The 22,098-nt window shown below is 38.6% G+C and overlaps 1 protein-coding gene across 4 annotated transcripts in view; it reads left to right on the forward strand.

Moving 5' to 3' along the window:
- Positions 1–22,098, forward strand: part of Tbck (TBC1 domain containing kinase) — a 170,105-nt gene that overhangs the window by 141,997 nt on the left and 6,010 nt on the right. For all 4 annotated transcript variants that reach the window (XM_055628141.1, XM_055628139.1, XM_055628142.1 and 1 more), the window contains one exon: positions 6,195–6,354. In XM_055628141.1, the coding sequence (XP_055484116.1) occupies positions 6,195–6,354 (160 nt within the window). The remainder of the gene's footprint in view (positions 1–6,194; positions 6,355–22,098) is intronic.

Here is a 22,098-nt window from a genome sequence, read left to right on the forward strand (position 1 = left end):
TAATATTCTTTTTACTATATCCATACAAATTTATTTCTGAAACTATCTCCAAAGTACTGTAGAGATACCTGTGATCGGAGGAAGATGGGTCATATGGAGGTTCTGCAAGATTTTGTTCATCCCATGTAAGTTTATATCTGGTCTATCTAAATTAAAAATTCATCATTTGGAGTCTCATGTCTGAATGGACCTTCTTTAATGTGGGGTGTATGGTAGCTTCTGCTGAGGAATATTTCCACTGCTTGGAGTAATAGTTGTTAAGGTTACATTAGCAGTTGACGCCATTTCCTGTTTTAGTCCTAGATCCAAACCAGTTGGTCCTGTTTAAAGACATTTGCTAGGCAACAGGGATACAAAGTTAAACCAGAGCCCTGTTCTGCAGTCATATACTTAGAGAGGACTTTTTAAATAGATAATTGCATCACACTGTAATGTGAGTCACACCCAAAACGTCATAAAAATATAAGGATAGGTACCTGAGCCAGATGGTGGCTGTTTACAGTACAAGTAGATTTGGTGAGTGAAGATATAGAAGACATTTGAGAGTGAGACTACAATCCATAGAGGATCAGGTCCAGAGAGGTTAAGGACACATTTAAGAGATTACAATAAAATGAGTGGCAGCGTTAAAATAGATGAAGTTTAGAAATGAGATTAGAGTTAACTTCCTGGGAGAATTTCCATTAGAGAAATAGGACATTCAGCTTATTATTTCAGGAAAGCTATTACAGTGCTGTACAGAAAGGCCTAGCGGTCTGACCCCAGTACCGGAAAAACAAAAATGATGATGAGGGTGGGGTTAATGTTGCAGGTGAAGCTGGAAGGAAGGGATCCCTCTGATTCGTGTATAGAAACATGCCTTTCTGTTTGCTGTCACATACAATGAGGTCATAAGATTCTTCTTAATAAAACAATTTTACTGGCACCCTGGTACCCATGCTGGATAGTAGCTAGAGAGAACTTTGCTCTTCTTTTCTCCAGGTGTGCCCTGAGGAAAGGGAGTTCTATGCAGTGGTGTTTGTAGGCAGTTAGAGTGGTGCCTCTGGCTGGAGCAGGCAGAGGCAGTTACATATTTGCTGCTGACACTGTTTACTCTGGGCTTGGCACAGTTCTGAAATTAACTTACCCAGTAAATAGATTTATTGTGTGTGCATGCTATATTAAGCATTGTAAAAAAAATTCAAGGAAGAAATATGTATCCTTCCTATAAGCTGTTTAGAGTTTTGATGGAAGTCATATTCAATATGTTTTATACAAAATCATATTGCTATTGTGAGAGAGCTATAGATACTTATTGTGGGAAATAAACTTCCCAGGGAACTGTACATGCATAGAAATACAAAGGAACTGGTAGCTTATGACTATAACCTTAGCATTTGTGTAGCTGGCACAAGGAGGACACGGGCAGAGAGGCCCTGTCTAAATAAATAGTTTAGAATGAGAAAAATTACATGAACTGGGCAGAAAGGCAGCCAAGTGATTCCATTTGGAATGGGAGTTATTAGGTCCTGGTTCATTAGGTCTGAACTGAGAGATCTGAGGCATGGTAGATTTTTCAGCAGGAATGTGGTCATCTGGGCACTTTGTAAAATTTTAACTTGAAAAGATTTTGAGTAAAATGGGTTTCTCAGAAAAATAATAAAAGTTTTAGAAAGTTGCTTCTTCATTACTCTGAGCTCAGTGTATGGTGTCTTGGCAGACTGTTGCAGAGTAAAATGAGAGAAGTGGAAGACATTAGTGGGACCACTGAGGAGGTGTTAAAAGTGAGATTTTATACTGGGATGATGGGGTATTGCTGATATCAATTCAAATATGTAGTAATAGAGTTGTAAGGAAAATGTTTCCTGAACATTTTTAATTTCAGTTAACAGTACTCAGTTATAAGTGGAAGAATGACAGGCTTAGTTCTGTTTTTCTTTTTGGCTATTAGTATAGGTACAACCTTCAAATGGGTTTAAGGAGCTATTGTTCCATTATTTAAACTAGTTAGCAGAGTAAACAGGACAGCACAGAGATATGAATGATTTCATGTAACTGGTGAGGTTGGCATGGTCTGATACCCCTGAGTGTAGTGCTCAGCGAAGTACTGTGATCTACCAGGATTCAGACTAATAGAAGATTGCTTCTGAGTTGAATTCTGACCATGCATATTAAAGGAGTTATTTGTATGTGTGTGAAGTAAAGACATGTGATATGAGCACTCACGTATTTTACCTATATGACATAACTGTGTTCTGCTCAGGACTCACTGTTTCTATCCACTTCAACTACTTTTGTATACTGTTGCATAGACTGTTTTAGCTACACTCCTCCTTGCTGTGACCCGATAACAGACAAGAAGCAACTTAAAGGAAAAGCACGTGGCTGTGCAGTGACACACTCACTGTAACATATCTTTGAGTGTGAAAATCACTTAATCCACATATGTGAGTTGGCTGACATGCAGTGTCATTCTTTTAATTTTTTATTATCATTTATTACAGTTTAGCAGTGTCATTCTTAATAGTTAAACGTAAAAAAGAATAAGGTATTTGCCTATCTTAGGAAAGGAAAGCATCTCATACATACAAAAGTATGTATGTTTTATGTTCATCTCCAAGACCATGGTGCTAGGCAGGTCCTGTGCAAACTCATCATCCAAAGTGCTAAAGCATTAGGATTTTATCTCAACACACTTGCCACAATATGCTCAGTGTGATTGTGTCAATGTCAGCTCCAGACACACCTCTAGGAGGTTGGTCTCTAAGCATGCCTGTGGATTCACCTGGATGAGGTAATGAAGGGAAAGTGGGTGATACCATTCGCTGGGCTTGGTTTTGGGGCTGTGTAAAAAGGAAACCTTAGCTGAGCGTTCTCCACACTCCGTTTCCTGGTTTTGGCTGCAGTGTGACCAGCTGCTTCAACTTCTTGCTGCCTTGACTTTCTGTCATGGTAGACTATGTGCTAAATAAACCCTTTCTCCAGCAACAACAGAAAGCTCAGATACTCAGTATTTGTGATTTGAAATGACTCAATCTTTTTTTTACAAATGGTAGCTATTCAGCTACATACCTTTACGGTATAATGTGATTGCCTCTATAGTGTCCAGAAGTTCTCCTTCATCTTGCTGCCAGCCATATAAGGGGATCTGTGTTGTGAGCACTGAAAAATAATTACCAAGGACAAAAACATCCTTAAGTAACCAAAATTGTTTTCTTCGGTGTCAGGCCAAAATGAAAGAGACTGCTTGTTGTAACTGCACTGGCCTAGAAGTAGGCCTGGCTCCTGGGAGCTGCACTTATGGGTGGGAGATGAAGAGGGCTGACAGCTGTGTGTCCAAACATCTGTGCTGACTCAGTCTCTGCCTCTTGACAGAGAGTGTTCTGGGAAGAGTGTCCTTAGATGATTTCCAGGACCTCACTACATGAGGGAACTGTGGTCTAAGGCTCTGCATTTGTGTTTTGTCTCCCAAAGCATAATACGAAGAAAGACTTGAAGTATTTGGGGGTTTGGACAAAAGTTTCCTCCTCTTCAAAACTCTTATTTTCATCATATTTTGCCAAGAATCTTGACATTTAATCTCCGTAAAAAAAAAAAAAAAAATCAAACCTAAAGCATAACTAACAAAATTCTGGAAAAATAACAAGTTTATAACATACTTTTAGTGATTAAAAGGCAGTATAGAAAACTCTTCTTTAAAAGCATACTAAATAGCATGTAGAAATTATTCAGATTTATCTCTGATTTTAGGTAATATATTGAAATTTATATGAAAACAACTTTTAAAACCAGATATTTACAGAATTTAACTTTAATCAGTTTTCTTCTAAAGTAGGGGATTTTGCTTTACTGTTCTGTGGTTACCATTCAATACAGAGGCATTCAAATGTGATTGTATGTTCAAAAACTTAACACATCTAAGCATTGTCTTTTGTTTCTCATTTTTGAGACAGAAAATAAGATTGGCCCAGTTTGCATCAGGTACCTTGCTCTACCCTCCATACCTTCTTCTCTGCCAGGAATGGCATGGTGTGACAGGACTAATACCAACACCATGGCCAAGGGTCAAACAAGAAAGAAGGAACGGGTACCTGTATGGACATGTCCGTCCCAGCACTTGACTAGAATAAATGTACATTGCCTTTGCTGCTGTGAAACAACTAAAAGTAAAGCTGTTCACAGTACAGAAGTGCTGGCTGAGAAACAGAGGTTCTCTCTGGCAGCTGATTCAGGCTTGCTGAAGAGAGAAGAGCACTTGGACTCCTAGCTGGTATTATAAATGTCACTTTTAAGGTGTCTTTACTGAAAACATTGCTTAAAATATTTCCAAGTATTTTTCAGGGTTCTTATTCTTAAATCCCCATTGTTTATGAAGATTACATTGAGAATATTGAATAATTATGTTTGAGAAACTAATACCAGCCAGGCAGTGGTGGTGCACACCTAAAGTTTAAGCGCATGCTACCTGTGCTTATAAATACTCTCCCCATTCTAGAATTCTCTCAACAGTTCCACTGGAATTTTAATGTGGTTTTATCTCTTATTTTTTCAGAACATATTTTATTTCTATTACTATTAATGTTAAATGTTTTATTTCTCCTACTACCTACCTGTTGTAGAAAGTGGGAGCTTGGGATCTGTCCTCTTTCCACCAATAAGGAGCTGGGGAAAGGAAGTAAAATAATTGGTGAGCCTACAGACTGAGTCTATCAACAACTATTGTTTTAACATGTTATTAGAATGTTTTTCCTCTGTGGTAAGAAGTTCAGAGTGAAACCGTAACTTACTTGGGTCATAACCTTTAAAAACGACCACTTTTCTTAAGCCCTTAAAGTGGAAGTTTGGGGAGAGGGCTCTATTGAACACATAAAAGCCTTTCATGGTAGTCATCAGTGATTACTCACAAACAGTGGAGGGGGCTGGAGCAATGGCTCATCAGTTGGGAGCACTGGCTACTTTCCAGAGAACTGTGGTTCAATTCCCAGCTCCCACATGTCAGCTCACAACTCTCTGGTCTGTAACTCAAATTCCAGTGAATCCAGCTCATTCACACAGTCATATATAAATGACAAACACCAAGAATACATTAAAAAAAAAAAAAAAAGGGAGTGGAAACATAACCTAATTTCTCAATAAGTAAAGGCACATTCACTTTCCCTGGAGCTTTTCCCCACAGTGGTGCCCAAATGCAAATCCAGTGTGCTGCTCTTTTACTTAAAATACTTAGACTTTCCTTACTAGCAGAATAAAGATCATTATCCTAACACAGGCACAGTATAACCTCTACCTCCCTTTTTATCTCAAGCTTAAAATATGATACACTGTCTTCCCATGCCCTTAATTGGACACAAGGTTTCCTGTTAGAACTACAAAAATCCCCTTTTCATCCCATCCTCCACCTTGTCACACCTCCATTCCATTCCTTTGTCTTAACTCTTACTCTTTTAACCTTGCCATCACTTCATCAGTGAAAACCCTCCCTGTCCTTCCAAATGGATATAATCCTTTGCAGCATCTCATACATCTTTTACAGTTTTCTGTGTGTAACCAAATCTTTTTTAATTGTCAAAGATCTATTTTTATACTTTAATTACTTCGTAAAGTGTATATATTTAACATCTGATGTCATTTCTAAATATTGTAGGTTAATGGATGTCTTTCTTTCCTAAACTAACAGTAATGGTCAATTAGACCATAAGGATTCTTCTAAAGTATGAGTAATGTAAGACATGGCCCCTTCGACAGGATGTAAAGTCAGAATAATGGCTATGTCATCTGAGCTTGCTGGACACATTAACCTGCAACAGAACAGATTCCAGCTGGGGCTGATGACCTCTAGTGGTTCTAAGTGCAGTTTGACTTAGCATCTGCTTTGCCAGTATTTTTCAGTATCGAGTTTTCCCAGTCAGTGAACTTTAAACTAACCCTGGTTGTGCTAATGAACTTGATGGCACACAGGCTGTCGAGGACCATGGCTTCACTGGGTCAGGGTCGCTTTCATAGATTCCACAGTAAAACGACTCAAGGTATTCTTCCTTTCTCTCTTCCACTTCATTTTCAAATTTAATTTTCTTCCTCCTAAGGGGATCATACTCTATTTAGATAAAACTTGAATGAACATGGGACTGTTTAGTACTCTTGTCTAGGAATGAGTCGCCATGACTCTTTTAAAAAGAAAAAAGAAAGAAAAAGTTTTTCCTTAACTCCCTTGCCAGCTTTCTTCGAGGTCACATTGCTGGCAGCATCAACATCCCCTTCAACGCAGCCTTCACAGCAGAGGGAGAGCTCAGCCAGGGCCCTTATACCACGATGCTTCAGAGCTTCAAGGGGAAGGTCATTGTGATCGTTGGGCACGTGGCAAAGCACACAGCTGAGGTAAGTGTACTCAGAGATGTCCTGAATGGTCCCTGCCTACTGTGCAGGCTGTCGAAAATGTTTCTTCAGTCGTTGAGAAATCCAGCTGCTGGGATCTGGCAGTATTCTTACCTAGACGGTCTTGTGTCTTATGGAAGCTTTTTACCCCCTACCCACACACACACACTCCCCGACCTCCAGTTTTCAGCAGCAGGATGAGTAGTCGCAGGCTTAGGCAAACCCCAATGGTAGCTGCTGGTGGTGTTCCTCAAAGTCTGTGTGTTAGGGCTTAGGGATGAGACTGAAAGGTGGGACCTTTACAAGTGGGTCCTAGTAGAAAATCCTGGGGTGAGTGGAGGCTCACCTCTGTAAAGGACTGTGGGACCTAGTCACTGACTTCCGAAAACAAAATGCTCTCTTTCTCCACCTACAGACCTGCCATCCACAATGGGCACTGACTGTAAGCCTTTGGGCTTTCCTTTGCAAGTATGAGCTAATTAAGCCCCTTTCCTTATAAAGTTAGCTGCCTCTATTATTTTGTTATAATGAAATATAAATTAGTATGACAGCATAGGTTTACAGGGCATTTATTTTTTTCTAGCTGCTTTTTGAAATTTCAAATACACAGACTGAACTTTCCCTGTCAGAGCATCAGGGCCAGGCACAGGCTCTGAAACTGCCCTGGTAGCACCTCCTGGACTTGGGATATTTGTTTACATAGAAACTCAAGGATCAGATATCAGTGTCAGATTATGAAACAAGAAGTTGGACTCCCTTTCCAAATCGAAAGAGGGAGGAACTAATTGCATTCTAAGCAAATTGAAAAATAAATAGTAGGTGTGATGGCCACAATTACAACCAAGAAAGAAACAAAGAAAAAGAAAAAAGAGAGGGGTGGGGGCAGCCTGGTATGGTAGCACACACCTTTAATCCCAATACTTAAGAGGTAGAGGCAGGTGGATCTCTTTGAGTTCAAGGCCAGCCTGGTCTACATAGCAAGTGCCAGGCAAAATGTCAGAAACTATAGCATATGAGAGCCTAGCAGGGTAACAAACGACATCCCATAGTCAGCAGAGAACATAACTGTGTGGAGCTGATGCAGACCCCAGTACCGTCCAAGCCCATTCCCTAATGTGGGAAAGAATCTTTTCTAGGAAAGGATCAGATACTAACTCCTCAGGAGAAGACAGGCTGAGCTTTCCCAGATTTACCAAAGGAATCCCATGGTGCTAGAACAGAGTGAAAAAGGGGACCAAGGGAGAGTCAGCAGTGTATTGGGAAATTTTCCTCACTGAGAAAATTAGGAATGGAGGTGAAATTATTCCCATTCAATTTCCTTTACATCTCTATAAAAGGAACAAACCATACATATGGTATTAAAAATTGTCTTTTTTTTTAAGTATCCAAAACTTGGTGGGCAAAATGGCTCAGTAGGTAAAGGCACTTTCACCAAGTCTGACAAGCTGAGTGCAATCTCTAAGACCCAACACGGTGGGAAGAGGAAAATAATTTCTACAGTTGCTCTTTGACTTCATGTGTATATTTATGCCTTCACAAACAAATATTTAAAATATTTTAAAATCGTTTTAGAAGTACAAGGTGAAGGATACTATATACTTGACATTAAATGAAGGCCAGGCTTGACTTTACATCCTCACTAATTATGCTGAAGATTATATCATAAATTACACCTTTTCATATAAGTTGTAGCATGTAACAGAATATGTGAATGCACCCTTTTCAAGAAAGCTATCATAGTAAGTAGGGGGTCACTTTAATTCATAATATCAAGTCAGGACAATATATATAATTACAGCCTTGGTAGCTTATTATCTTGATGTAAGATGTCATTTGTGACTGCTGCTCCGTTAGTCTGTAGTGCCATACCATCCCATACATCCGCACCACTATTGAGAAGCACGTATCTCTAGGCCCCAGGTCACACAGAGCCTCAGGAAGGAATCCCAGCAGTAATAGTAATCCAAATTATGGACCAGTCTTTGTATGAGAGGTACTGTGGCAAGTACATGTGTTGTCTCATTTTGTTCTTCATGACTGTTCTGTAACGGAGTAGTATAGAGTTAACTATCTAAATTCTGTCATCCTGGCAGAATCTAGATTCATCTGAAAGACTGACTTCTACACATGACCGTGGGAATTATCTTGTCTGCATTGAGGTGGGAAGGCCCAGGTGCCACTTCTGGGTTATGTGAGTGGACGCAGGACACAGAGCATCCTGCATACACTGCTGTCTGTGTCCTGGTTGCAGACACAACATGGTTAGCTGTTTCCAGCTCCTGCCACTGTGATGTGATAGATGATAAACTCTTGCACTGTGCGCCAAAATACATACTTTTCTTCCTTTGTTGCTTTTGTCAGGTTTGTTTTTTGTTTTTGTTTTTTTTTTTTTAAATCATAGCAACAGGAAAAGTAGCTAAAACAAGGGAGAAACATTCTTCCCATTTCAAACATGAGAAAAACTTGAATTCGGTGCCTGCCCACAGCCCCAATCAGAATGTAAGTCTGTATTGCTTTGTAAGTGCTGAGCTCATGAGGCTTGTGAGTGCGAATGCTGCCATTGTCCAGGCTTTTAAAACAAGCTTATTCTGACTTCACACACAACACAGTAGTTCATCCTGGTGCATGAAACCAAAACCTAAAATAAACTTTACCAGATTATGATTCTATTTTCATAAAACCTTCACCACTTCAAAGAAAGTTTCTAATAAGTAGAACTTGTAGGTTTAAAACTGTTTAAACTGCCAACTGCTTCCAAACACCATAATCATATTAAGCTATGTCATTTATCTAATTTTGCCATACAGGTAAAACAAATCTGTCAATACATAGATGATTTCATTCATTAAGCCATCAGTTTAAAAGACTGTTATGTACAAGCCAATAAATGTAAGTTCAAAATATGAAGGAAATATTGAATGAATACTTACATTCAATAGGATTTGTAACAGTAATGAACCATCCAAGTACTATCAGTTTCTTTTTACATTCTTCTTGCCAACTCATTTAGAGACAGTAATGATTAAACAACTCATACACAGCTGCAAATGCTTCAATCCAGTAGCAGTGGCTCATTTGTGATAGTTTTAAATTGGGATAAAGATCTATCTTTAATAATGTTTCTCATCAAAAGTCAAAAACAACTTCAAATACTTATTTGTACTGTTTCATACTTTCCTCTGCTGCCCAGATCTGTACAGCAGTACAGGTGCTTCCCTCATGCCCACTGAATTAAATGCATGTCAGTTTGTGGCATTGCAATTCCACCGTGTGTCTGCCTTTGTGCTGAATATCTTCTCCTCACTCCACTGCCCATTGCAGATCAATTCTCAACCCCTCTTCACACTTCATTCCATCCCACAAAGGAAAATGCCTGTGAGTTCTAAATCCTAGTTGTTCATCCAGTGAGAAGCTCTGATAAATTATGAGTTGGAAAGGAAACAGGATATTTGTCTTCCTGGATCTTTCTCAAAAATGATCTCAGGTTGGCCGCGTCATTCTATGGAAAATAACAATTCTCTCCTGGAAGACTTCTCACTACCATTGTGACATGAGCCCTTGGTTCCTTTGTCTCCAGGAGTGGTAATAAATCTGCTTTTGCTAGCCTTGGTTAGCATTCCCCATTATAGTTCTAGATACCCCTACTCCTCTGTAATTATCACCTCAGTTTATGCTAAGTTCCTGTTAGGACCCCAGCTGTCATAGATAGTATTTTAAAATAAGTGAATTCCGTAAGCCTTCCTGCTATGCTGGGTTTCTTACTACCTACATTTTTGTTTGTTGGTTGGTCGGTTGGTCATGGGGTGCTGTATTTTAGACTCTAAACATTTTCTTTTCTTTTTATTGTTATTATTATTTACAGTTTATTCACTTTGGTTGGTTGTAGCCCCCTTCCTCATCTCTTCCCAGTCCCACACTCCCTCCTTCTTCCTCCTCTATCCCTCTCCCTTAGTCTACTGATAGGGGAGGTCCTCCTCCCCTACTGTCTCACCCTAGCCTGTCAAGTCCCATCAGGACTACGTGCATCCTCTTCCTCTGTGGGCTGATGAGGGCACCCCACCAGGGAGATGTGATCAAGCAGCAGGCAACTGAATTCATATCAGAGACTGTCTCTTCTCCCCTTACTAGGGAACCCACATGGAGACTGAGCTTTCTATGGGCTACATCTGAGCAGGGGGTCAAGGTCCTCTCTCTGTTTTACCTTTGGTTGATGCATCAAGTCTCTGTGGCACACCCTGGGCCCAGCTTTTTTGACTTTGTAGGTCTCCTTGTGGGGCTCCTGTCCCCTTTGGGTTCTTCTATCTCCCGCCTCTTCCATAAGACTCACTGCACTTTGTCCAGAGTTTGGCTGTGAGTCTTTGTATCTGCTTTGATCCCCTGCTGGGTAGAGTCTTTTAGAGGTCATCAGTGGCTCCCATCCTGTTCCCTCTCTTCTACCACTTCTGGTGTCTCCTGTTTTCCTTTCTAAATGAGAATTTATCATCTTCCCTAGGGTCCTCTGTGTTGTTTAGCTTCTTTAGGTCTATAGATTTTAGTATGTTTATCCTATATTATAGTCTAATATCCACTTATAGGTGAGTATATACCATGCATGTTTTTCTGATTCTGGGTTACCTCATTCAAGATGATCTTTTCTAGTTTCATCCATTTGCTTGCAAATTTCATGATCTTTGTTTTTAATTGCCGAGTAGTATTCCATGTGTAAATGTACCACAATTTCTGTGTCCATTCTTCGATTGAGGGGCATCTAGGATGTTTCTGGATTCTGGCTACTATGAATAAAGCTGCTATGAACATAGTCGAGCAAATGTCCTTGTTGTATGGTTGAGCATGTTTTTGATAAGTGGCCAGGAATAGTATAGATGGGTCTGGATATAGCACTATTCCCATTTATCTAAGAAAGCACCAGATTAATTTCCAAACTGGTTGTACAAATTTACATTCCTACCAGCAATGGAGGAGGGTTCTCCTTTCTCCATATCCTTTCCAGCACATGTTGTCACTTGAGTTTTTGATCTTAGCCATTCTGTTAATTTTGGCAAGTATTTGGCCTCTTCAGCTCACCATTTGTTCAATTACAAAATGAAAAATAACATTTTTAACCTTAGCATTAATTTATAGGTTTTAACAAGATATATAAAGATTTTGAGGAACTTAATGATGCTCACTTCATTTGTATATGAGCATCATTTAAAAAAAAATCTGGAGATTGAGTTTAGGAGCATAGCAACAAAGCAGGTACAGACTAGCCCATCCCTGACCTGCTTCAGAGCTCAAACAAGATTCACCGCGCTCAGGGTAGTGTGGCCATATACTCATGGGCAACCCTAACACGTTCCTGCAAAGACCATTCTGAAGAAGCATGGTCAGACTGTTCTGCAGAACAGTCTAACAAATAGCTGCCTAATATATTGATTCCTCTCACTCCAACATGGAACATTCTCCAACATAGAGTATGCAATAAGCAACACATTATTTTCAACAAACTTTTAAAAAGTGAAATGTCACATATATTTTCTTGTCAGTTCAAAAACTAAAAATCAGTGATAGAAAAAGCTTTATAAAGTACAAATGCATGTGAGCCAACTTAGTTTTGAATAACCAATGGATTAATGAAATTAAGAAAGAAATTTTTGTTTAAATTCTTGAAATAAATAAAAATGGAAACACAATATACTAAAGGATATAGCATTATATGGAATTCATCCCTGTGATGCAAGAATGATTGAGTGTAGCCAATAGGCACTCAGTCTCCATGTGGGTTTCTGAGTAAGGGGAGCAGAGGCTGCCTCTGTCATGAACTCCATTGCCTGCTCTTTGATCACTTGTCCTTGGCGATGTGGCCTTGCCAGGCCACAGAGGAAGAGGATCCAGGCAGTCCTGATGAGACTTGATAAGCTATGCGCAGACAGCAGGAAAGGAGAACTCACCCTTTCAGTGGACTAGGGGAAGGGAATGGGGGGAAGATGGAAGGAGGATGAAACTGGGAGGAGTTGAGGGAGGGGGCTACAATCGGCATATACAATGAATAAATTGTAAAAAAATAAAAATTACACACACACAAAAAGAATGATTGAGTGTATACAAATTAATGATATCCCACAGCAACAGAACGAAGTGCAGAACCATATGCTTATCTCAGCTGCTGCTGAAAAGGGAACATATATTAACATGCATCATTCTTGGGTATGATAAAAGTGCTAAGCAAACTCGGTATAAAATAATAAAGACCATTTATAAGAAGGCAGCTAGCATAATTCTGACATTACACAGCTGAGCACTTTCTCTTAAGACTTGAAACAAGACAACAGTGCCCATATTTATTCAGCCTTATGCTGCAATTCCTGGTCAGCAAAATTAGACAGGAGGAAAAAAAAAGTCAAATCAGAACAGAAAGAAACCAAATCATCACTGCTTAACATTGACATGATTTCATACAGAAAAATACCCAAGCTCCAAAACAAAGTGCCAAGACTAATGAAGTCATTATTTGCAAGAGATAAAATCAGTAGCAATGCTGTTTGTCAACAGCTAATAATATGAAGTAGAAATCAAGAGAGCACTCTCTATCTGTAGATATTACAGCCAAAGAAAGGAAAGCAGGGCTGGGGAGATAACTCATTTGGTAAGTACTTACTGCTAAAGCATGAGAACCTGACTTCTAGTCCCCTAGATCACGTGTAAAGAAAGCGAAATGATGTTCTCTGTAAACCCAGTACTACTGATTCAGAGACAGGAGGATCCCTGCTTCTTGCTTACCTGCTCAGTCTAGTCAAATCAGTGTCCTCATGTTCTGTCTCAAAAGATAAGGCCACAGGTGTTTGAGGAAGACATCCTCTCAAATTATGTGCTCCATCCACAAGTGCGCACACACCTGCACACATGTGCACATCAAAAAAGAAATGAAATCAATATGCCAAGGAAACACCCCTGCTCATTATCGTCAAGAAGCAGTGTGAATGTCCTCCAGCTCAGAAATGGACCATATGTGCTACAGTAAAATACTATTTAGCCACAAGAACAGTGGAATCCTGTCATTGCTGACTGTGGATGAAATGGAGATCATTAAGCGTAGGATGCTAGACATAGAAAGCCAGAGTTGAAGGGAATGTATTGTTACAGTTAGAGAGCAAGTTTAAGTGTACCTACTGCTTGGTGTGGTGAGTGTGGATAGCATTATGTACAGTCCAAAAGTCAGAAGAAAGGATTTAGAAAGGTTTTGTCATAAAAAGCTGATTGATGTTTAATGAAATAGATATTGTAATCCGATTTAAACTCCACAACCCTTACCAATAGTGAAATACTGCTCATTAATATGTACATACTTTGCTTTTATATATATAAAACTCATTTAAAAATATATACTCAGAAAAGACTCCTGTGCCCAGATATATTTGGTCCTTGTGGAGCTCCTATCCTCTCCACGTCATACTAACTCCTCCTTCTTTCATATGATTCCCTGCACTCTGCAGAAGGTTTGGTTATGAGTCTTAGTATCTGCTTTGATACACTGCTAGATAGAGTCTTTCAGAGGCCCTCTGCGGTAAGCTCCTGTCCTGTTACTTGTTTTCTCCTGAGTCCAATGCACATCCCATTTGTCTTTCTAAATGAGGATTGATCATCTTACCCCGTGTCCTCTTTCTTGTTTATCTTCTTTAGGTGTATAGATTTCATTATGTTTATCATATCTTATAGGTCTATATAAGTGAGTTTATACCATGTGTGTCTTTCTCCTTTTGGGATACGTCACTCAGAATGATCTTTTCTAGGTCCCACCATTTGCCTGAAAATTTCATGATTTCCTCATTTTTGATTGCTGAGTAGTATTCCATTGTGTGAAAATACCACAATTTTTGTATCCATTCCTCCGTTGATGGACATCTGGGTGGTTTCCAGATTCTGGCTATTACAAATAAAGCTTCTACAAATATGGTTGAGCAAATATATCTGGGCACAGGAGTCTCTTCTGAGACTGATACTCCACCAAGGACCATGTATGGATATAACCTAGAACCTCTGTTCGGATGTAGCCCGTGGTAGCTCAGTAACCAATTGGTTTCCCATAGTAAGGGGAACAGGGACTATTTCTGACAGGAACTCAATGGCAGGCTCTTTGACCTCCCCACCCCCAAGGGAGGAGCAGTCCTGCTAGGCCACAGAGGAGGACTTTGCAGCCAGTCCTGAAGATAACTGATAAAACAGGGAGATGAAAGGGGAGGAGGTCCTCCCCAATCAGTGGACTTGGAAAGGGGCAGGGAGGAGATGAAGGAGGGAGGGTGGGGTTGGGAGGGAATGAAGGAGTAAGATACAGCTGGGATACAGAGTTAATAAAATATAACTAATAATAAAAATTTTAAAAGTAAAAAATAAAATCTAAAAAAATTAAAATTATATATATATATATATACACACTCTGAGAAATAATGACTATGAATTAATTGAGAAATAAGTAAATTTGTACATTGCAACTACAAAGTATTGTTGAAAGGAATTGATGATCTAAATCAGTGGAAGGACTATAAGCTCTCTTCAAAGTATTGCCTTCATGAAAATGCTAGGACAATGATGTCACGATTCTAATGGCATTTTTTGTAGAAGTAGGAAAAAATTATCCTATAATTCCTACAGAATTTCTAAATACCAAGATGGCCAAAACAATCCAGAAAAATAACAGCCAGGTGTACATTTCCTGGCTTCAGAACATACTACCAATCTTGAGTAATCAAAGCAGTGTGAAACAGACCTTTCATATACAAAAGGAGTATAAGGCACTGAATTTAACAAGTAGCACATATATTTTAAATACTCCTAGAAAAAGTGAAACAAAAAAAATAAGTGAACCATCTGCATAGTATATGACAGAAGTAAAATCACCCATCTGATATACAAACTAGAACTCTTGTATCTTGCAATATAAAGGTTCTGATATTACTATAGCAGTGCTTCTCAAACTGTGCAGCACGATAGAGGTTTGGCCAACCTTCCTCCAAAAATACTTACATTGCTATTTATAACACTAGCAAAATTATAATTATGAAGTAGCAATGAAAATGATTTTATGGCTGGGGATCACTACAAATGAGGAACTGTATTAAAGGGTTGCAGCTTTAGGAAGGTTGAGAACTACTGTGATATTACCAGATGTATTCAATATAGATTGCATCTATATTGGTCAAAATTATAAGATTGGGAAGATCTTTGTACCAATGGGCTTAACGTCAACTCAGGTGTAATAGTGTTATATTTAAAATGAAAATCACAGCAAAGTACTACTTTTGTGTCTTTGAAATGATAAATTTTCCAAAACTCACAGGAAAAATTATCTTCAGTTGCTAAACCGCACCCTGGACATAAAGCCTGATGCACAGACACATATACATGCTCACACACACACACACACACACACACACACACATATATACACATAAACACACACACAAAATTTTTTAAAAAATGAAATAAAATTTGCTTTTATAAACATAAAGGTATGTCCTGTAAAACTAAGTTAATCCCCAACTAGTGTACATCTGATATAGCAATAGTTGATAAAAATCTACCATTTGTATCATGCTGTAAATGACCAAATGTTTTAAATAGGTCATATGTCTTTAACAAAATTGCCAGGGGATTTTTTTTTCCATTAAGCAACTTATAAAAGGAAATTTGTTTCTCAGTACCTATAACATCCATTTGCTCACACTACCCTACTCTCAACATAAGTCTCATAAAGCTCTTTTCAAGCCCCATTGTGAATCGATCTTTCCTAGAAGAAACTGTTGCTGAGTGAGAATAACAACTTAGTATAATACTGTCAAGTTTCTGGGATTAAAGCTGTGGGATTGTGACAGTAATGAGTCTCCGACTGGAACCAGAAGAAAATAAAAGCTCCAATGTAGATTTTACTCAACTTAAATGTCCTTCAGAAAACATGGAAACATAGGAAAAATAAGAAAACATGTGTTCTTTAGCTATGAGCAAAATCATTCTACTTTAAGGAAATGTCAGAACAGTCAAAGAATGGAGTCATGTGAGAATTCTGAGTACTTGTGAGAAAACAAGACAAGAGTCTTGTGACTTCAGTTACTTTGAAACACAGAATTGTTCTTGGAATGTGTTTTGTAATCCCTCCCAGGTGTGGTGGATAGGAGTGAGTTTGCATTAGCAATGTTTGTTCAATTGTTTTGTGGAAAAACATGCTTTTGCCATGTGTGGCTTGTGTTTGTGGTTGTATACTTTACTCAGATGACTATTCTTAACCTTCAGAGTATAAATTGTCTGATGCTCTGAATAAAATTGGTTATTGCATGAATTTCTGTGAGTTTGAGGTCAGCCTGATCTACAGAGTGAGTTCCAGGACAGCCAAAGCTACACAGAGAAACCCTGTCTCAATAAGCCAGAAAGAGAAATTGATTTACTTTCTCAGTTCTGGTTTGACTTGCCAAATTAAACAGTTCCCAAAGCAGAAAAGTCCAAGGTCTTGCAGATTCAGTGTCTAGTGAGGGTCTGCTTACTATTCATAGATAGCCATCTTTTCACTGTGTTTCCTATGGCAAAGTGGTAAGGAAACTCTATAGAGTCTGATTCATAAGGGCACCAAAGCTAGGGGTGTAGCTTAGTGGTAGAGCTCTTGCCTAGTATACATGGGGCCCTCTGTTCAATTTCAAGGATGGGTTTGGGGGAAATGATGAATGGATAGAAGAATGAAAGGGTGGATGGAAGGATGCATGGATGGATGGATGGGTGGGTGGGTGGATGGATGGATGGATGGATGGGCATGTGGGTGGGGCAGAAAGTTGATTTATAAGGGTTCTATTCTCAGATTCTCATCACCTACCCTAGGCCTTTCTTTATAATGCTATCACTATAGCTATCAAAATGTGAACTAAATTAAGAATACAGACCCAGGCCACTCTTATTAGTACAGTCCCTCTTTGCTCAAGCTCTTCCTACTATTCGTTAGATTATCCTACTATACCTGTATGTCCAACAGACTAAGTTATTTCTAAAAAGTATATACTTAAAGCCAAATGAACATACAAATTGTCTCTATAGAAACCACTGTGATTCAATATAATAGCTACTTAGTTTTTCAAACTCATACATTTTTTACATAATTTCTATAGGGCCTTTTATATGCATGTTTTTATAGTTGTTTTTAAACTTCTAGATAAAGAACAGGAAGCAAATGTCCTTTGTCAGTTCCAAGTAATCCTTCCACTTTCTTGGCCTATTTGCATTATGTGGTTAGCCCTGGACTTCTTGACTTTTTCCATGTCATGCTTATCACTGATTATTTTAGTCTGTGGCTCTGTATCAGATGAGAAGAAAAATGTTAAATATTAATGCAGCTTGAACATGTTGAGCTCTATATAATGTGAACATTGTATGAAAGTTAGCAGTGAAAACTTGTCTACATAATTCTGGTTTACTGAATGATGGCCAGTAACTTACTCTGATAGACCTGTGAGCTGAAAGCTGTCCTATAGCTATTGAGAAGCTACCTACCCTCATAGCTTTTCAAAAGCTTTATAGTATAAAGCAACAGCAGCAGCATCTATGTAGGAATGTAGTCAAGGAGACTGTAACCCACTAGTCCAGACTTTGACCATTTTACTTACATTTACTAGAAGTATTCTGTTTAAGGTGTAGCCAGCTCCGAATTCTACCTTCCCTCCCCTCCCACCACATAACCACTCCCTGCCACAGGAATGTGTGTGGCTGCATAAGAGCTAAGCCCAGGAGCCCTCTGCCTGACCTGCAGAGGTTAGAAGTCGGCTGTGAGCCATCACAGCCCTAAATGTTTTGAATCTGAGTTTTTATCATATACGTTCTTTTCAGAGCATAGCCGACACCATGTAATATGACCAGGGCTGACATACAATGTGGGCTTAGTGTTGTCAGTCATCCAGTGTAAACAAAAGATGATAAATGATTAGTGCTGAAATTTGCTTCCCAAATATTCAGATCAAAGGGAAATATACCAGAAGACTCTTTGGGCCTCCTGACAAAGTGTTATTAGGTGGTAGAATTTTATTAGAAATGCTATTCTCTAACATGAGCCAGTGTACATTTTCTTAGGAATAAGAACTATTTCAGATAACTTCACTATCATATTTACTTTTTAAATTTTTTCCTCTTCAGACAAGACTGGTAGGACTTCTTTGACTGTATAAACTATCGTTAAGCAATAACATAAGGGTCTATAGAGGACCATCATACCAAAAAAAAAACCCTAAGTGTTAAGTGAGTATCCTAAAATTTTAAGTGAAATTAATTCATATAAAAGTTTTTATCTAGAGTGCACTGTGAGGTCTTTGAACATGTTGAAAATATGTAAATGTACACATGTATGCAATTTTTGAGAGAAATGCACAGTTACCCTCTGACTGACCCTCTGACTGACAAAAGGATATGTGACCTGGTGACTACTAAGCCTCAGTGGGTGTGGGCCTAGATCATGGGGTCATCCAGGCTTCACCAAGCACTACCTTATATCTCATTTGTCTACTTTTTAAATCTGAATTGTACAATTGGTGAATGTTGTAAATGCAAATTCTTCAATTTAGAAAAGTAAATAGGGAAAGAGAAGAGGAAGGCAACTATTTGGTTCTGGGATTTATATAGATTAGAGCAATGAGAACAGTCTTTTAAAAAAAGCATATTCACATTGTATGGGAATTAGACTATGGTAGGCAGGGATAGAAGCAGGAAGACCAGCTAAGAGTTGAATGCTTGTAATCTAAGGGTCAAATAATAGGTCATTTAGGCCACTTCAGTATACAAGGGGATAAGGAAGGTTCACGTTATGAATGTGTTTTAAGAGTTAAAAACTGTGTGTCTGTGTGTGTGAGAGAGAGAAGAGAGAAAGAGAAAGAAGAGAACGAATCAATCAATCAATCAGCTTTATTACCTAACTACCTGGAGGAATGGGTTGCCATTTTCTGAGATGAAGAAAGCTTCAGGAAGGAGGTTGAGGTAGAAGTGGCTAGAAACCAATGTTCTTATTTGAAAACATTGAGTAGACAGTAAGTCTAGGACAATGAACTTATAGGTTAGGGAAGAAATAATATGGTCACCAGTATATAGATGACAGTTAAACTGTGACACTAAGTGAAATCACAGCAGATGAATAAGGAAGACAAAGCCATGGGACAGAGAAAATGTACAAAAAGCCCACCAAAGGGGACAGCTGAAATCAGAGGTGAGGGGAAGACAAAAGACTAATGGAGGAAAGTTATGTGAAGGGAGGGACATAGTCAACTGTGCCAATGACACTGGTGGGACAAGTGGAATTGGTAAGAGTGACAGAGAAAAAAGAGCAATGACAGAAAAAAAAGCTTATTTGAAAGAATTTGAGAGGGCAGGCCTCATGAAAAGAAATGGAGACAGAAGAAACCTAGAAGTAAAGTAGATTCAAAGGGCATCTGTTGCGTTGTGTTGACCTTGTTTGTATCCCAATTCAAATAACTCATGTGGCAGGCACAGTGGCACACACCTTCAATGCCAGCACTAAGGGAGACAGAGGCAGGAGGATATCTGTGAGTTCCAGGACAGCCAAGGCTACACAGAGAAACCCTGTCTCAAAAAAACAAAAACAACAAAAAACTCATGTAAACAAATATTGTAGTATATGTGGATGTATTGATAAGAGACAGATTGAGAAGGGGACAGTTTTCTTCTTTTTTTAAAGATAACCTGTCTGAAATCCAAGCCGGCCTCAAACTTGTGACAGTCTCTAGCTACACCCTCCAAGGGTTAACCTTCTAAAACCAGCCACTGTTATTTTGTAACTGTAATACTACTGGTATTATATCCACCTGCACCCTCCAGGGGTGAGCCTCCAAACCTGGCCATTGTTATTTTTTAATGTGATACCACTGGTATTATATATATATTAGTCTTTTCATTTTTAATAACTTATGTGTTAAATGTTAGTGTCTAGAATTTGTAAGGAAAAAAAGGGTGACAAGATTATATGGGCATAATAATGGGCTAAATTCACTGCAAATTGATCTTTAAACTGAGCTGAGGACTGATTTTACCATTCTGATCTGTTTTTATATGCTTTAACATTATTCATTTTTAACATTTTTAAAATTTATTTTTTATTAATTACAGTTTTTAACATGATTCTTAATGAAAAGAAAAAGAAAAATACTGGGAAGAAATGAAGTTAAGGTAGCAACTATAGACAAATAGGTAAAACACAAAATACATAGATTTAATTCACGATATAGTTAAACATGTAACTATGTAATACAAACTCTTAAAAACCATTTAATACATAATCTCATACTGTCAAATTTCTAATCCCAAAATTAGCTTGTTCAAAACCAGAAACAATACTTATAAGTTTGTTGTAACCCTAATGTATATGATATTAAGGATTTCAAATCTCACAGACACCATTAGAGTAGTTGTCTATAAAATAGATGTGTCTCAAAATGCTGAATTATTGTAATGACTTTTCTTGTAAATTCTCTTACCTTTTTTATTGAAGAATTAGGCTTTTCTATTAGCTGTGGTTTTTAACACCCCTGCCAAAATTTCATTAAAAATCACTTCCTGCTAATACCATGACATGTAGAACCTTTAAAATTTTATCCAGCATACTACTCTCATGAGAGAGTGGGCCAAAATTAGATTGGTTATCATACTAGAAGGCTCCTGATTGAAGGGAAGTTTGACCTTCTGCCGTGTTAAGATGCACAGAAAGCCCTCACCTGCTACGACTCCTCAGTATTGAGCTTACCCTATTCCAGAACTGTTTAAAATAAGCTTTCTGTTATAGCAGGAGAAATATGCTAAGATGCCAATGTGAACCACTCCTGGGATTCCCTGGTGCGACCTGTACTTTTCCCAACTGCACATGGCAGGGTATAAAGTTATTGCAGACCATGGCCTCCCCTCATTGCTATTGCAGTGTTGCTGTTTTCATCTCTGAGTGAAATTACAAAGGAAGAAAAAGTAGCTACTTCTTCATTGCCACTACTTATTATTTCTGTGAAAACCCACTTCACATTTTATGAAGTACAAATTAACTACAATTTGTAAGATTAAATACATGAATACAAAAATAACAGGGATAAAACACTTATCTCAGTTATGGGAAGAACACAGTAAGAATTTGAAGTGTAGCATTCAGAATTACATGTGACCATGTTAGCAATGGGAAGAAATCATTGCAGTATTTGATATGCCATTCCAGTGTCTTGCTTGGATCATTGTCAGATCTTGTATGCTTTTCATTGTGGTAAGATGTCCAAGTCTACTAAGACCCTTCAGAAATCATCCCAGAAATGTCTTCAATAATCCAGGCAAGAAAACACTGTGCTGATCAGACTTGGTATTGCTATGATGAAGATTTGAGAACTAGAACGTCAGAGGGTGAATTTCTTATCTGGCTGTAGATTCAAGGTGGGACCATCATTAGGACATTGAATGAGCCAAGCTACTCCCAACATAGAGCCCAGGGAGCAGAGAGAAGGGGTGTCCATTTTCTCTTTTATCCAGGGCCCTCGGTCTCTGGGCTGCTTTCAGGAGGTCTGCCCTTTTCAGTCATCTATTGAAGTATCCTCATGAACATACCCAAACATGTTTTTAATCTAGGTACTTCTCAATCCCATCAAGGCTCACAAGCAGTTGGCATGATCACAGCATGTTGCTATATATTTCTAAGCAATATCACAACTGACTTAGAGAAAGCTTTTTCTCATCTTAAACTTTGTTGGACTTAGGATCTTGCCA

Source organism: Psammomys obesus, unplaced genomic scaffold, assembly GCF_907164565.1.
Source record: "Psammomys obesus unplaced genomic scaffold, mPsaObe1.curated_primary_1811, whole genome shotgun sequence".
In the NCBI taxonomy this organism is placed as follows: Eukaryota; Metazoa; Chordata; class Mammalia; order Rodentia; family Muridae; genus Psammomys; species Psammomys obesus.